At 44.6% G+C, this 16,713-nt stretch overlaps 1 protein-coding gene across 4 annotated transcripts in view; it reads left to right on the top strand.

Moving 5' to 3' along the window:
- ARMC9 (armadillo repeat containing 9) overlaps positions 1-16,713 on the top strand; it is a 147,138-nt gene that overhangs the window by 4,127 nt on the left and 126,298 nt on the right. For all 4 annotated transcript variants that reach the window (XM_045794135.2, XM_045794136.2, XM_045794137.2 and 1 more), the window contains exons 2-5: positions 4,569-4,656; positions 6,585-6,710; positions 10,664-10,834; positions 12,407-12,562. In XM_045794135.2, coding sequence (XP_045650091.1) covers positions 4,606-4,656; positions 6,585-6,710; positions 10,664-10,834; positions 12,407-12,562 — 504 coding nt within the window. In that variant the 5' untranslated portion in view covers positions 4,569-4,605. The remainder of the gene's footprint in view (positions 1-4,568; positions 4,657-6,584; positions 6,711-10,663; positions 10,835-12,406; positions 12,563-16,713) is intronic.

Genomic DNA, 16,713 nt, shown 5'->3' on the forward strand with positions numbered 1-16,713 from the left:
GATCACTACATTTGTATCTTTTAGGTAAATACCTCGTAGTGGAATTGCTGGGTAGTAGGGTAGCTCTATTTTTAGCTTTTTGAGGAACCTCCATACTGTTTCCCAGAGTGTTTCCCACTAAGAGCGTAAGGGGGTTCCCCTTTCTCTGCATCCTTGGCAAAATCTGTCGTTTCCTGACTTGTTAATGTTAGCCATTCTGACCGGTGTGAGGTGGTATCTCATTGTGGCTTTGATTTGTATTTCCCTGATGCCGAGTGATGTTGAGCAATTTTTCATGTGTCTGTTGGCCATGTGGATGTCTTCTTTGCAGAAATATCTGTTTGTGTCTTCTGCCCATTTCTTGATTGAATTATTTGTTCTTTGGGTGTTAGTTTGATAAGTTCTTTATAGATCTTGTCTACTAGCCCTTTATCTGATATGTCATTTGCAAATATCTTCTCCTTTTTGTTTTTGTCTTTTGGTTTTGTCCACTGTTTCCTTTGCTGTGCAAAAGTTTTTTATCTTGATGAAGTCCCAATAGTTCATTTTTGCTTTTGTTTCCCTTGCCTTTGGAGACGTGTCTAGCAAGAAGTTGCTGTGGCTGAGGTCACAGACATTGCTCCCTGTGATCTCTAGGATTTTGGTGGATTTCTCTCTCATATTTAGGTCTTTCATCCATTTTGAGTCTATTTTTGTGTATGGTGTAAAGAAATGGTTCAGTTTCATTCTTTTGCATATGGCTGTCCAATTTTCCCAACACCATTTGTTGAAGAGACTGTCTTTTTTCCATTGGATATTCTTTCCTGCTTTGTTGAAGATTAGTTGACCATAGAGTTGAGGGTCCATTTCTGGGTTCTCTCTTTTGTTCCACTGATCTATGTGTCTGTTTTTGTGCCAGTACTGTACTGTCTTGATGATTACAGCTTTGTAATAGAGCTTGACATCCGGAATTGTGATGCCACCAACTTTGGTTTTCTTTTTTAACATTAACGAATATCATTCTCAATGGGGAAAAATGGGGAGCTTTTCGCCTAAGGTCAGGAACAGGGCAGGGATGTCCACTATCACCACTGTTGTTCAACGTAGTACTAGAAGTCCTAGCCTCAGCAATCAGACAAGAAAAAGAAATAAAAGGCATCCAAATTGTCAAAGAAGTAGTCAAACTCTCACTCTTTGCAGATGACATGATACTTTATGTGGAAAACCCAAAAGACTCCACCCCAGAATTGCTAGAACTCATACAGGAATTCAGCAGAGTGGCGGGATATAAAATCAATGCACAGAAATCAGTTGCATTTCTATACACTAACAATAAGACAGAAGAAAGAGTAATTACGGAGTTGATTCCATTTGCAATTGCATCAAAAACCATAAGATACCTAGGAATAAACCTAACCAAAGAGGCAAAGGATCTGTAGAACACTCATGAAAGAAATTGAGGAAGAAATGGAAAAATGTTCCATGCTCATGGATCGGAAGAACAAATATTATTAAAATGTCTGTGCTACCTAGAGCAATCTATACATTGAATACAAACCGTATTAAAATACCATCAGCTTTTTCCACAGAGCTGGAACAAATAATCCTAAAATTTATATGGAACAAGAAAAGACCCTGAATAACCAAAGGAATGTTGAAAAAGAAAACCACATTTCCCTTCACTCTAGACTCACGTGCACCGACCTTCTCAGCACCCTACTTGGATGCCTTGTGGGCCTGTGACACTTATGGCTGGAATAGCACTCTTGAGCTGGCCTCTCAGACACACCCCCCCCAGTTTCCCCCACCTCAACAAATGGCATCTGCCTAGGCCCCAGTGTCACCCTTCACTTTTTGCCCTCACATCCCACCTCCAGTCCATCAGCAGGTCGTGCCACCTCTCCCTTTCACATGTGGAAGCTGAACCCTTCACAAGGTTCCTGTTCCTCATCCAGACTTCCCTTGTCACCAGCTTGGGGTTTGCTGTGTCCTCCTTACCACTCCGTCCCCTCAGTCTCTCCCCCACACAGCAGACCCTGCTGTTAGGTACTGTAAATTGGGTGGTGGAATCCCCTCTCAGTCCCTCTCTGGGCTTACCATTATACTCAAGCCGCTAGCTTACTCAAGGCCTATTTGACCTGGCCCGGCACCTCATGGCCTCCAGGGTCTGCCTTCTCTTGCCACACCCCCAGACCTCAGCACTCTGCAGCCCCTGCACTTGCAAATCTCTCTCCCCCAGATCTAGAAGTGCTCATGTCCTCACATCTCTGCCCAAATGTTCTCAGGGAGGCCTTCTCTGCCCCCACTATCTAAAATAACCCCATACCTCTCTTCTCCAAGCTCTGTCCCCTTCCTTGCTTTATTTTCCTCACACCTGAAATTACTTCCATTTATTTTTGAACAATGACAGCATGTCAGGCCCTGGCCTAGGCACTGGGGATGCCAGGGGAACAGGTGTTCTCCTGAATCCACAGTGAGCAGGACTTAAATGTAGGGATGTGCAAGTCAGGTAGTGGTTAGTGCTGTTGAGAAAAATAAAGCAGGACAAAAGACTAAGCAGTGATGGGGCCGACCCCTTACAAAGGGTCGTCAGGGCAAGCCTCGCTGAGGAGGTGACATTTAAGCACCCTGAAGGAGGCAGGGATGTCTGCAGAGTGTCTGCAGTAAGTGCCAAGTCCTCGAGAGAGAGCAGGCATGCGATGTGGGGGTCCAGTGGGTGCAGCCACACATCATGGCTCAAGTTAACAGAACAAAGGAGAGAGTATGGGAGGCCACGTTGTGTAGCCTTTGAGAGTTGGGCCTAAGCAGGGTGGCCTTCGTCTGGAGGATGGTGGAGCCACAGGAGGGTCCTAAGCAGGAAGGGAAAGATCACTTGTTAATAGGATAGAAATTGAACTGGAGAGAGAAGAGACGAGAAATTGAGTCACTGGTACCTCAGGAGAGATGAAGCCACAAAATGATGGTGAGACGAGAAGAGAAGGAAAAGGGGGAAATGACTACATTTAACCTTCCTGACTTGTGCTCAAATAATTCAAATCAAATACACTGATCAGCAGATCAAAATGTAATGGTACAGAATCATGTGTTCCAGGAGATCTGATCGATTCTCCACTTGGTTTTACAGGTGAAAGAGGCCCCAGATCAGGTGCCAGGGAATGGCCCAGGTAGTGTTAGTGCCCAGACTTTCTCATTCTATACACTAACAATAAGACAGAAGAAAGAGTAATTACGGAGTTGATTCCATTTGCAATTGAAGAGCCCAGGAGTGGGGCACAGGGAGTGGCTGCTTTGGGCACACCTGGAGACAGAAAAAGTAGAAAGTACTTTTTAAAAAGGTTTGCAATGTTTAATTTATTTAAATCTTTGGAAATGTACATAGATATTGTGCCTCCTTAAATGTAATTAAAAACCTGACCATGGGGCGCCTGGGTGGCTCAGTCGGTTAAGCGTCCGACTCTTGATTTCAGCTCAGGTCACATTCTCAGGGTCATGAGATCAAGCCCCGTGTTGGGCTCCACACTGGGCATGGAGCCTGCTTAAGATTCTCTCTCTCGCTCTCTCTCTGTACACCCCTCCCCCCCCCCCGTGCCCCCGCTTGCTCTCTGTCTCTAAACTAAACAGAATAAAAACTACCTAATATGTTCTCTGGAGCATGACCTTGTGTTAACACTTGTGTAAATGCACACTGCTTCCTCCCTCATTACTGTACGTTAAATGATCACGCTCTTCGGGAAACATGAAAGACTTCTTGCAAATAAGTAGTATCCCATATCTTTTTGTGAATGATTACTGTTTTTTACTTGGAGGCAGAGGGAGGAGTTGGTGACTCTGTTCCTTTATATCAGATTAATTTTGATGCATATCCTTTTTTAAAGTAAACCAATGAACCGTATCAGATTGTTTTGTTCTAAAATGCACTTTGTGGTCTTGACTGTTTGAATTACACATACCACATTATGGCACATGAGAAAACCAAATAAGAAGACTCTTCCCCAGTCTCACTAGCAATCCTCGAGTCTCACTTATACCACCTTCTAGCCCGTGTTCATATTCATTTAGTGGTTGTCACAGAAGAGGGAATTACTTTGGACGTTAGCCTCCGTGTTTCCTAGCGCTGCTATGATAAATTACCGTACAATCGGTGACCTAAAACAACACAGGTTATTATCTTAGAGTTCTGGGGCTCAGAAGTCCAAAATGGGTCTCACTGAGCTGAAATCAGGGTGTTCACAGGGCTTGTTCATTTCCGAAGGCTCCAGAGGAGAATCTGTTCCTTGCCTTTTTGAGCTTCTAGAGGCTGCCTGCGTTCATTCCTTGGCCTGGGGCCCTTCCTCCACGTTCAGGGCAAGCGATGCATCACTCTGACATTGACCCTCTTGCCTCCTTATAAGGGCCACCAGACTACTCGTACATACGCTCCGTCTTTTAAGGTCAGCTGATTAGCAGCCTTTATCCCATGTGCAACTTTAATTCCCTCTTGCCAGGAACCTAGCATATTCGCAGGTCCTGGGGGTTAGGATGGGGACCGTGATTCTCCCGCCACAGCGACCTTTTTATGATTTCACAGATGGTTGAAATGAAAGCTTTTATCTTCTATTTTTGCCTTGTAGAGACTTTTGCTGTGAGAGTTGACAGCAACTGTTCACCATGGGGGATGTTCTCGCTCATGAGTCAGAATTACTTGGACTCGTGAAAGAGGTATGTTCTAGAAAACACGGGGCGCAGAAAGAGATCTTGAAAACTTGTATTTTACAATGCAGCAAATTTTACAGTGCCTTACAGTGTGTTTTCTATCCTTACGTTAGAGTTACCTGTTTTCCATTATATGATTTTTTGCTTTCATAACTAAATGGAAATCTGAAAGGCACTTGAACAAATTTCTTTAAAGGAAGTTATACTAGTAATCTATGCTCACAGTAAAGATTCAAACAATGGAAGCATAAAAAGTTCATTTCCCTGTTCCACGCCTGCAGGGACCACTGTTCATGGGTTAGTCTATTTTTCTGGACTTTTCCCCTATGAATATTCAAAATATATTTACATGTCTATAGAGGGTTTTACAAAATGGGATGACGCCATACACATTGTTCTGAAGCTTGGCTTTTCTCTGTCAACAGTACTACGGCGTGAATATCTTCCTGTGATCTGCCCCATACTTTTTCTGCTGTAGAATATTTCACTGAGTGGCTGTATCTCCTTACCTTGCTGTTAATGGACATTTAGGTTTCCCACACTGAAAGCTTTTGAGGGACAGGCCCCACCCCCTAGGCTTTTTTATATTCTCGACTGCTTTTAGCGTGGGGCAAGCACATAGCTGGTGCTCAAGAAACTGCCGCTGTTTCAGTCTGTGGTGAGACCGTTCGTCAGGCGGCGCGGGCCACGGCCGTGGAGCAAGGCGTCTGCCCCGGAAACGCAGCTTTGAAATTCACTGGTGTGATCACGAATACATTCGAGCACTGGGTGTTACATACGAGAGAAGAGAGATTGAGTCACTGGTACCTCAGGAGAGATGAAGCCACAAAATGATGGTGAGACAGAGAAGAGAAGGAAAAGGGGGAAATGACTACATTTAACCTTCCTGACTTGTGCTCAAATAATTCAAGTCAAATACACTGTGATCGGCAGATCAAAATGTAATGGTACAGAATCATGTGTTCCAGGAGATCTGATCGATTCTCCACTTGGTTTTACAGATGAAAGAGGCCCCAGATCAGGTGCCAGGGAATGGCCCAGGTAGTGTTAGTGCCCAGACTTTCTCATTCCTCTGGGGTTATGGGCAAAGGTTGTGGACAGGGCCTGGAGAAAGAGCCCACTCTTTCCACTTTGGTGGAAACCAAAAGACGTGACTACCACAAACTGAGAAGGAGGGGAGAACGGCCGTGAAGTACGTGGTCGGGAGGCCAGGAGAGCAGCGTCCCTGCACGGGCGCTGAGCAGGACTGCTGTGCTCCAGGGTCACTGATGACGTTGCCCATCTTTTAACGGCTGGTCTTCTGTTCTTAAGGACAGGCATCCTTTCCAGTGCCAACTTCAGGTGGCAGATTCCCAGAGACCTACCAACCCAAAGCCGTCAGGCCTTCTGAGATCACTTCTGCCTTTTTCAGACTGTTGCACACATCATTTTGCTTCCGTTAACAATGATCATGAATCATGCAGCTCACATTTTCTTTCTTTTTTTTTTAAAGATTTATTTATTTATTTATTTGACAGAGATAGAGATAGCCAGCGAGAGAGGGAACACAAGCAGGGGGAGTGGGAGAGGAAGAAGCAGGCTCATAGCGGAGGAACCTGATGTGGGGCTCGATCCCACAACGCTGGGATCACGCCCTGAGCCGAAGGCAGACGCTTAACCGCTGTGCCACCCAGGCGCCCCTCACATTTTCTTTCTTGAAAGCACATTTATTTCCTGTAGACAAGCGTTTTCTATGACACTGTCTTTCTAGGCTTTTGGTATGTGTGTCGAGTAAGTAGATTCTAAGCTGGATCCTGAATTCTCCCACGGATGACAGTTCGTTAACCCCATCATAAGTCAGTGGTAACTTTGAGCTGGTACAGTTACATCAAGGACAGTGCTTTGTTGACGTTAAAATAGAGAAATGTATATACGTTTATGTTCTTTTTTTATAGTATTTAGATTTTGCCGAATTTGAAGACACCTTGAAAACATTTTCAAAAGAATGCAAACTAAAAGGAAAGCCATTATCTAAAACAGCAGGTGGCTCCTTGAGGGACTCCAAATCATTGATCATCCAGGTAACATTTTGCTTTTTTTTGAAATGTGTCAATAATCAAGATGCTCCCAACTTGTAAAAACTGCTGTTATTAGAGACTATTGGAATTGTTTCTGGGAACCTGGTCAGAGTGGCTGTTATTTTATTAACTAATTGACTGATTTTTTTAAGTAAGCTCTATGCCCAGCATGGGGCTGGAAGTCACAACTCTGAGATCAAGAGTCACATGCTCCACCGATGACGGAGCCAGCCAGGTGCCCCCAGGCACCCCAAGAGTGACTTCTAGATGCTCAGGTGTTTTTGTATGAATTAATAGTGTCATCTTTTTTTCTTTTTTTAAGGTTTATTTATTTACTTTAGAGAGAGGGAGAGCGTGCAAGTAGGGGGAGGGGCAGAGGGAGAGGAAGAGGGCGAGAAACAGACTCCTTGCCACCACGAGGCTCTATCTCACGACCCTGAGACCATGACCTGAGCCAAAATCAGGAGTCAGGTGCTCAGCTGACTGAGCCCCCCAGACCCCCAGTAATGTCATCTTTAAATCTGTGTACCTTCCCTAGGAAATGGGTTATGACATAATATCTTCCATGTAAATACGTTTCTGTTTATTTTATTTGTTTATTTTGTTTAATTTTTTATTTAAATTTAATTTAGTTAACATATAATGTATTATTAGTTTCAGGGGTAGAATTTAGTGATTCATCAGTCGTATGTAACACCCAGTGCTTATTACATCGTGTGCCCTCCTTAATGTACGTTCCTTGGGAAGAAGAAAAAGAGGAAACTGTGCAATGCTTAGGAACTGAGACAAATGTGATCCCCATCCTGAGGGGTTTTAGGTTATGCATTTTAGGCACTGCGGACCCAGTGAACCAAACCAAAGCTCACCCCTCCAGGCGCTGGAGTTCTAGTTCAGGGAGGCTGGAGGGGCAGGGAGCAAGGTTTGTCCATGTTGTTGCATGTGACAGAATTCGCTTCCTTTTTAAAGCTGAAGGATGTGCCATTTCGGGTCTGTCCCCCATTCTGTTCACCCGTTTGTCCAGCAGTGGGCACTCGAGTTGCTCCCACCTCTTGGCTGTTGCGGAGAGTGCTGCTGTGAACGTAGGTGTACAAATAACTCTTTGAGATCCTGCTTGCGCTTATTTTGGATATATACCCAGAAGTGCATTACTGCATCATAGGTAGTTCTATTTTTAATTTTTTGAGGAACCTCCGTCCTGTTTTCCATAGTGATTGCATTTTCTATTCCCATCAGCAGTGCACAGGGGTTGTAAGTTCTCCACAGCCTTGCCAACACTTGTTGGTTTTGGTTTGGTTTGGTGTTGATAGTCATCCTACTGGATGTGAAGTGATGTCTTGTGGTTTGGGTTCACATTTCTCAGATGTATTCAGGTCCATTTTTCTATAACTTGAAAGATTTTGAAACTTTCTGATTGCCACAAGCATATTTTTTCTACTCATCCAGTAAACAGTCGTGCCCCCGTGACAGCTATTCCAAACCAAATCCCTGGAACAGCAGCTTAGCCAAATATCTTCAGCGTCAGTGGCACTCAGCAAATGGAGAATTTCCCGAAGCACAGTTCTGTAAGAAGAGTGTGTGTGCGTGTGTTTATGAGTTATTGTTGGTGTTGTGTAAATATTCTGTGCTTGGCGATTCTGGCTGGGATCGTGGTTTATATTAGAGAAGATCATTAATATTTGTGACTATATGAGTTATAACACTGGACTGCTTTGTATGTCGATATTATTTTAAATGCACAGAGTATTTCCAGGTACAGAATATGAATCATAAATTAGGATAGATTTTAGATGTGATTATAATGATACAGGAAAGGTTTGTGGTCCCAGGTCTACAAATGAAGAATTTAGAACAAACTGTACGTGGCCCGTTTGAACATGTGGACTCTGCCAAGCCACGTAAGAAAATACCTCGACTCGAAGCCTTAAATACGCACCAGAGTCTGTACTCAACTCGTTCACACAAAGAGCTCTTGGTCAGCAGCCCTCTCACGGGAGCGTGCCTCCCCCCAGAGTGGCTCGCACGGATGGCAGGGTTGGCTTAGAGCTCAGCAGCGGCGAGCCTGGAGTGGCGTCAGACTCCAGCAGCACTGCCGCTTGGGAAGATCCCCCGCACCTTTGTGTCAGTCAGTAACGGGGTTCCTCCTAGTTCTTCCAGACGTGGTAGTGCTGGACCGTTTGCACTTTGTTTGGGCACCTCCCTTCCCATGGTTGCTGACAGGCTGTCTTTCGCTGTTTCCAAGGCTGAGGAGCCAAGACCTTCCAGAGTAAGGTAATAGTCAGTTGTTCTGGATCACATGACATAGAGAACGTTTCTGTAATAAGCACAGCTGAAGATTCTTTTTTTTTTTTTTAATTTTTTATTTATTTGAGAGAGAGTGAGAAAGAGTGCAGCTGGGAGGGGAGAGGGAGAGAGAAACTCCAAGCAGACGCCACACTGAGTGTGGAACCCAGTGCGGGGCTCATCTCAAGACTCCAAGATCACGACCCAAGCTGAAACCAAGAGTTGGTTGCCACCCAGGCACCCCAAAGATTCTTTTTTTTTTTTAAGATTTTATTTATTTATTTATTTGAGAGAGAGTGAGAGAGAGAGAAGGAACACAAGCTACAGGAGAGGCAGAGGGAGAGGGAGAAGCAAACTGCCCCTGAGCAGGGAGCCTGATGCCGGGCTTGATTCCAGGACCCCAAGAATATGACCTGAGCTGAAGGCAGACACTTAACTGACTGAGTCACCCAGGTACCCCTTGAAGATTCTTTATTAGTGAATGTCTTTAAGTATAACCAGACAGTGCAACATTGTGCAGTACATTCCCATTTTATAATATTAACAAACTTATTTCTAAACAACCTAAAAAAAAGAGGAAAACTATAAAGCCATTTAAAAAAAGTATAAAAGAACAACGATCAATTAACGGTAATGAATAATGGTGTTGGGTGGGGGAGCTGGAGGTTCTACAGAAAATCCAATCCAAGAAAAGCTTTTGCAAATGAGCACAAACTGTAGGTCAGAGTATCTTGGGCATTTCATATAGTAAGGACAACGATATGAATCCCATGGTTTGGGACCGTTAGGAAGTTCTGTCCATTCTGCCTTATACCGAAATCCGCAAAATTATGCAGCAGGTATTTGCAGTGAGTCAGTCATCATTCTTCTTGTGAGGCTGGTGGCATGATAGTTGCCATCTCCTTTCCCTAGAATTCTCTATTTCAGCTTTTGCGTGGTAGGTTGGGAAACTGTCTGCCCTGCATAGTCAGACTCACACAGCCCCGAGGTTGGAAGGGAGCCAGGCCTGTGCTCCTTTCTCCATCTCCAGCCTGTGCGTCCCTGTTTCTGTAATTAGTGGACATAGACAGTCACTGTATGGGTGTGTTGGGATCTGTAGTCACTCCCCAGGTGCCATCTCGATGGGACATGCTTTAGCAACAGGGAGCAGATGGCAGCACCCCCGCCCAGGCCTGGGATTGACTGGGGCAGTGTATGAGCTGCCACTCCAGGACTTACTTGGGCTGTCGGTAAGCTTCCAAACGCGAGGTGAGTTCCGCTGAGGCCTGGCTGGGCTTTGGGTCTGGCCTGGTTTTTACCGATCACATGCTGTGGGTCAGCAAGTCCACAGGATGACTTCAGTGTATTTATGTTCCCGTGAGTTTTCTGGCCTCAAGTCCTGGGCCTGTGGCTGGCTCCTTCCACTTCAGAGACTTAAATGTTTCATCTGTTCCTTGCAAAGCTGAGACTGATATTGGAACCAGGGTTGGTTTGTGGGAATGTCAGCCTAAGATGCTTGAAGCCTTCTAGCTCTCTATTTTTCTGTCCCTTATCTCGAGAACGAGACTGAGTTTTCATCACACTGGAACCACGGAGTGTATGGGGTATGCAGGGTATCGGGTAATTGTGAGAATTTGGGGTGTTGGGAGAACGGGCATCCCTTATGACTGGGGTTCAGTCTGATGTCTTCTCCACAGAAGGACCTCGTTGCTGCATTTGACAATGGAGACCAGAAGGTGTTCTTTGACTTGTGGGAGGAGCACGTTCCCAGTTCCATCCGAGATCGTGACTCCCTCGCCCAGAAGTTGGAATTCTATCTTCACATCCATTTTGCCATCTATCTGCTGAAATACTCCGTAGGGAGACCTGTAGGTTCCCTTTGTGATTTGGGTGGTCTGAGTGGCGTGTGCCAGGGGAACGCTAGCTGTTCATTTTGTATGTGAGCATTAGTTTAGTTTTGTGGCCATTTTATCAAACTGCTTTCAAGGAGTGGGTGTCCTGTGTCCTGTGCATGATTTTCTGGCTCGTTCCCAGCAGTTTATTTTCTAGTTTATACGGAGAGTTAATAATTTCTGTACTGAAAGCTACATGGTTTTCCTCAATGCCTCAAATTTTGTAAACCCGGCAAAATAAAGTTTCCTTATTTGGCAACTTAACGTAAATACACGTATGTCTAAGAGAACACGTGCTGATACCACAGATTAGACTATGTTAGAAGAGAAGTTTAAGCTTAAGCCGCGGAAAGATGCCTGTTTGCGAAGGTCTGTCGGAGCAGTTGGCTGAATGTGGCCTCTGCAGTCTTTCCGCAGGGGTGCAGAGGGCACGGCTGACAGCGGCCGCTGCTGTGGCCGCCGAGCCTCCCAGTGCAGAGCAAATGACCGAAGGGAGCAGGGCCATGTTGACATTCGACCACATGCCTTTCTTTAGTGGCTTCTCCTTGCATTAGCTACTGCCTCCAAGCACCTGTGTTCACTTATTTAAATGTCAGGGGGGCCAGAGGCGGGGCCGGGGGTGGAGGGAGCAGCTGTACAGTAAGTCGTGGTAGCCATTCCTGTTCCTCAAGACAGTGCTCATGGGGGGTGAGATCATGGGAGATTTTCACTTTCTTTATATTTATTTCTGTTTTCTAACTTTTTTATTTTGATGTAAGATTAAAAAAACCAATAAACATATATTTTTTTAAGCCTGGTGGCCAGAAGAAGGCTTCACAGTATAGATGGAGTGAGTTGCATTGATTGGAGGAGCACACATACACAGGGTGTACGTAACTGCTGTGGCCAGGTGGTCAGGGAAGGAGAGTGATCGATTCCAGGCGAAGCAGCTCAAGTTCTCCGACCTCACTGAGGCACAGGAAGAAATCAATACAAGGGATCAAGTTCCCTTGGATCACATGTAGAACCAGTGAAGCCCGCAAGATCAGTCCTTAGTTAGCTTTGCAAAGGGAAGGACGAATGGTATGGAAGCTTCTGTTTCAGAAAACCATGAAGGTCCACCTGTTCACCTGTAGACACCTCTCCTGAGGGAATCCTGGAAATGCAACCACATGTTTATGATCTCTGACAAGTGGAAACAATCCACATGTCTAATAGTAGGGGAATTGGCTAAGTAAATTGTGTTAGACCCACGAGATAAGGTTTTGTCCTGCCGGTAGGAACGATGTTTATGAAGAATTTTAAAGATATGAGCACATGATAATTATAAAGTAAAAGGGCAGCAGATCGAACTGTATATCTAGTTCTCTGAAATTGCTGACAAAGTAGGGTCAAGGGGGAGGTGGGGGTGGTGTTAGCATGACCGGCGACAGCGTGCTTGCTAGACCGGGCAGAGAGGATGCCAGCAACATGGCTAGAGCTAGAGGAGCCGCGGAGAGAGGGCGGGATGGACAGAGGGACTGGTCGTCCAGCAGGAGACCCCAAGTGAGCATCTTTCCTTCTTTGCAGGACAAAGAGGACCTGGGTGAGAGGATTTTTTATTTCAAAACCTACCTGGAGACCAAAGGGGCAGCACTGAGCCAGACCACGGAGTTTCTCCCTTTCTATGCTCTGCCTTTTGTTCCCAACCCCATGGTGCACCCCTCGTTTAAAGAGCTCTTCCAGGTGAGTGACGCATCGGATCCTGGGCGGCATTGTGGTTTCACCTTGTCAATGCTAGTGGTTTCTGAATGATGCTGTGAAAAAACGAAAAATTGGCTTGTTTTCAGATAATTTTCTTTGATGAACTTTTCTTGTGCCATTAAATGTGATTTTTTGGGTTGTATTAAGACTTGTTAACCAGACTAACATAACTATTTTTAAATGTACTTCTTAAAGCATTCCGGCATACCTTTTCAGTATCAAAAGGATAATTTTTATTCAATTACATTGAAAATTGGTAGCCTGAAAAGAACTAGGTTTTTTAATGTAATTGCTGGCCGTATATGTTTTAATTTGTATTCAGAGTCTCACTTACTTGGCGCATGTCTGAGGACCTGGTTGTGTACTATTACCTCCTTCAGACTACTTGCCTGGAGCTCTTTTAATTGTTGTATTTCACCGTAATTGACATTTCAGCATACTATTTATTGTCAGTGTTTATCCGTTGTAGTAATTCTTTTTGACTTAATAAAATTAAGATGTCTCCTGGGAGGTTTATGAAAATGTGTTTAAGAGACTGATGTGGTTGCCTTTTCTAAAGAAAGATCTCACAGTGTTTCCGGGCAGCTCTTTGGAGAGCGCTCCTGTGCCACTGGACAGCGGGAGCGCTTCCCTTTGCAGACCCAGTACCTCTCCGTCTCCTGATCCGTTATACCTAGTCACACACCTGTCCGCGTTCCTGAACAGCAGCCACTAAATCGAAGGCCAGGGCGCTGACCGATTTCATCAAAGCAGGCTTGTCATGGAGTCACCAGCGTGGAATTCTGCGCTTGGTTTTCTTTGTCCATCCAAATTTAGTTTCGCCCCCTTCCTCTCTGAGAAGGTTGAAAATATGTAACGGCTAAGGAAGGCGGTGAAACTTGAAATGTTGGATTTCTTCACCGTGAAGACTTCTGTATGATGGTGCAGCAGTGTGGCCGCAGTGAGGTCCGGGGGGGGGGGGGGGTGCGGCCGCCAGCGACATCCAGCCTGGGCTGCAGCAGGAGGCTGGCCCGCTCTGGCTTGGCATGTCAAGTCCGCAGACTTCACTGTTCATGGGGAGTCATTTTATTCCATTTTTTTTCCTTTTACTCCTTTCTACATATGTTCTTTCAGGGGCCATCACAGATACTTGAGTATGTAAACGTAATAAAATCTAAAGCTCATACTTGCCCCTCTTCCAGAGCATTACAAGGACTCTAGGATGCGCTCACCTCCCTCAACCCCTTCCCAGCTCGTGTGCTGGTACCGTCCTGTGTTTCAGTTACATGCTTCAACCCCCGTGTTGCAGATTCTTACTATTCTATGCAAGCTGTGTGTGTACGGATTTACCCTTCTATTCGCCCATGGTTGTGCTAGCTGTTCTGTCTTGCATCGAGGACCTTCCATCTGTAATCATCTCTGCCTCACGGACATCCCTTCAGAGTCTCCTTTAGCTGGAGATCTCTTCTTTCCATCCTCACCTGCCTGAAATGTCTCTGTTGATTTCTCAGGCAGGGTCCAGAATGGTAGGTTTACAGCTATTTTCTTTCTTTCTTTCTTTCTTTAAAGATTTATTTACTTATTGAGAGAGAGAGAGCATGCGCATGTGTGTGGGGAGGGGCAGGAGGAGAGGGAGAGAGAAAGAATCTCAAGCAAACTCGGTGCTGAGCTCAGAGCCCAATGAGGGCTGGATCTCACAATCCTGAGATCAGGACCTGAGCCAAAAACAAGAGTCAGACGCTCCGCACACTGTGCCACCCAGGCGCCCCAGACAGCTATTTTCTTTTATGACATTAAAGGTGATGTTATCACCTCGCTCCCATTGTTGCTGTTGGAGGTCGGCCATCATTCTAATCGTTCTTCCCATGTAGGTGATCTGTCTTGTTCCTCTGACCTTTGAGGCTGTGTGATTTTACTGTGACGTGTCTAGGGATAGATTTCTATTTTTACTTGGGATTTGTTGGGCTTCCTGGATGTGACGTTTTGTGTCTTTCAACGATCTGGAAAATTCTCTTTTCTCTTCGTATATTGCCTCGCCCCCATTCTCTTTATTACCTTTTTCTGGATATCTGATTAAATCTACTATTTAACTACGTATCTGATTAAATCTGCATTAGACTTGTTCCTTCTATCCTTTTTTTTCATTTAAAAAATTTGTGACAAAATACACATAAAATAAGATTTACCATCTCAGCCGTTATGAAGTGTACAGTTCAGTAGAGTTAAGGATGTTCACAGTGTTGTGCCCTCCATGTCTCTTAACATCTTGTATTTTCCTTGTCGTGATCTCTGTCGGGACTGTATTCTGGGTGATATATTCACACCTGTCTTCTAGTTCCCAAGTTCACCCATCAAACTGTCTAATCTGTTCTTTAATCTCTTCATTGAATTCGTAATTTCAGTTACTAACTTTTGTTAATGGAAGTTCTTTTTGTTTTTTAATTCAAATTTACTAGGTTATTTTTTATAGTCTCTTATTCTTTGCTCATATTTTCAAGCCTTTCTTTTTATTTCTTTACCATATTATACATTTGTGTTATATTCTTTATCTGTTAATTTTACCATCAGGAGCCTTTGTAGATTTGATCCGGCTATGTTTAATTTCTGCTGGTTCTCACTCACGGTGCCTTCTACCTTTTTTGAAAAAAAATTAGTTATTTTGAGTTTTGACAATGAGTTTATTTTACCTGGGACTTGTGGGGGTTTTTTGAGGCCTGAGTGGAGTTTGGTTCTTTCAGAGAAGATCTGCATTTGCATCTCTCAGTCATCTAGGGCATTACCAGCCCAGGATCGTTTCAAATTAAATTTCTTTGCTCAAGCCTTTGGAAACCACATAGATAGTTTCAGTTTAGGCTACAGTCTTTAATGAGATTAGTTTGGGTTATGAAGTTTCAAATGAGGTTTTTCCTCTCTTCCACCTAATGTCAAGGTCAAGATGGGTAGATTTCCTTGCTGTCGCCTTCTAGGCAGTGGATTGTTTTGTCCTTGACTTTCTCCTGATGGTATAGCCCTTTGGGATCCCAGTTTTTTGTTTTTGTTTTTTAAGAATTGTATTTATTTATTTTTGAGAGAGAGAAAACATACACGAAAAGTGGGGAGGGGTAGAGGGAGAAGCAGACTCCCACCCCTGAGCAGGGAGCCCAATGCCAGACCCGATCCCAGGACCCTGGAATCATGACCGGAGCCGAAAGCAGACACTTAACCGACTGAGCCGCCCAGGTGCTCCGGGATCCCAGTTCTACTCTAGGGTCTCCTTTTAGATTGTTTACTATGAGTGGATCCTGTTGTCTTCCGTCTTCTGTACCATGACCGCTCTTAGAACTCAGGCGTGAGATCTTCTAGACTGTGAGTTATATCCTTAGAGTGAAAACCGTCATTTTTGGCCTTTGTGTTTCCTCTCTTGCCACTCGGGGACGCATTTTAAAGGATGGTTTATTTATCCAGTTGTTTTCATTGCTTTTTCAGGTTATCTTTTCTGCTGAGGTGTCAGGAAAGGAAATTCCTCTGCAGAAATTGTAATGAGCTCTTTTCAGCAAATTGTCAGTGAGCATCTCCTTGCAGAAATATTTAGGTATTCCTCTAATTGATTACTTCCAGAAAAACTCTTGAGCGCTTAGGTGCCAGGGACCAAGGCAAGCTTAATTAGTGAAAATGGAAAGAAGTGGAAGGAATTCTGTAGGCTCTGCGAGGGAGAGAGGAGGCAGTGGGTAGGCCAAGGGAGTCAAGCCTGGAGCTCTCCCCTCCCCTCCACAGGAATACCCTGCTTTTATTCATTTCATATATTAGGATTCTGAGCAAGATTTTGAATGATCAGAAGGGTTTGCTGTTGGAAAGAAAGTCAGACGATCACTCAGCTAGTGTAAAGCCTACGTTCTGCAAGTGAAGAGACTGTGATGTGAGGAGGGTGAGCCACCTCGTGCAGCGAGTACAGAGGAACCAACCCAGTGTCCCCCATCCCGCGGGGGCGGGGCAGTCAGGTGGCGAGCAGGCTTGGGAAATGTTCTTGTTCTCAGAGCTTAAAGCACAGAAAAATAAGAGCAGTCAAGAAAAAAAAAAAAAAAAAGGATTCATTGCCCAGAGAGGTTTTATCCCAATCTCATCCTTGTCATTAGCAGAGCGTCAGAAGGTAAACAGTTAAATTGAAAATATATACT

This window comes from Ursus americanus, chromosome 1 (genome assembly GCF_024610735.1).
Source record: "Ursus americanus isolate L20-20 chromosome 1, mUrsAme1.1.p, whole genome shotgun sequence".
NCBI lineage: Eukaryota > Metazoa > Chordata > Mammalia > Carnivora > Ursidae > Ursus > Ursus americanus.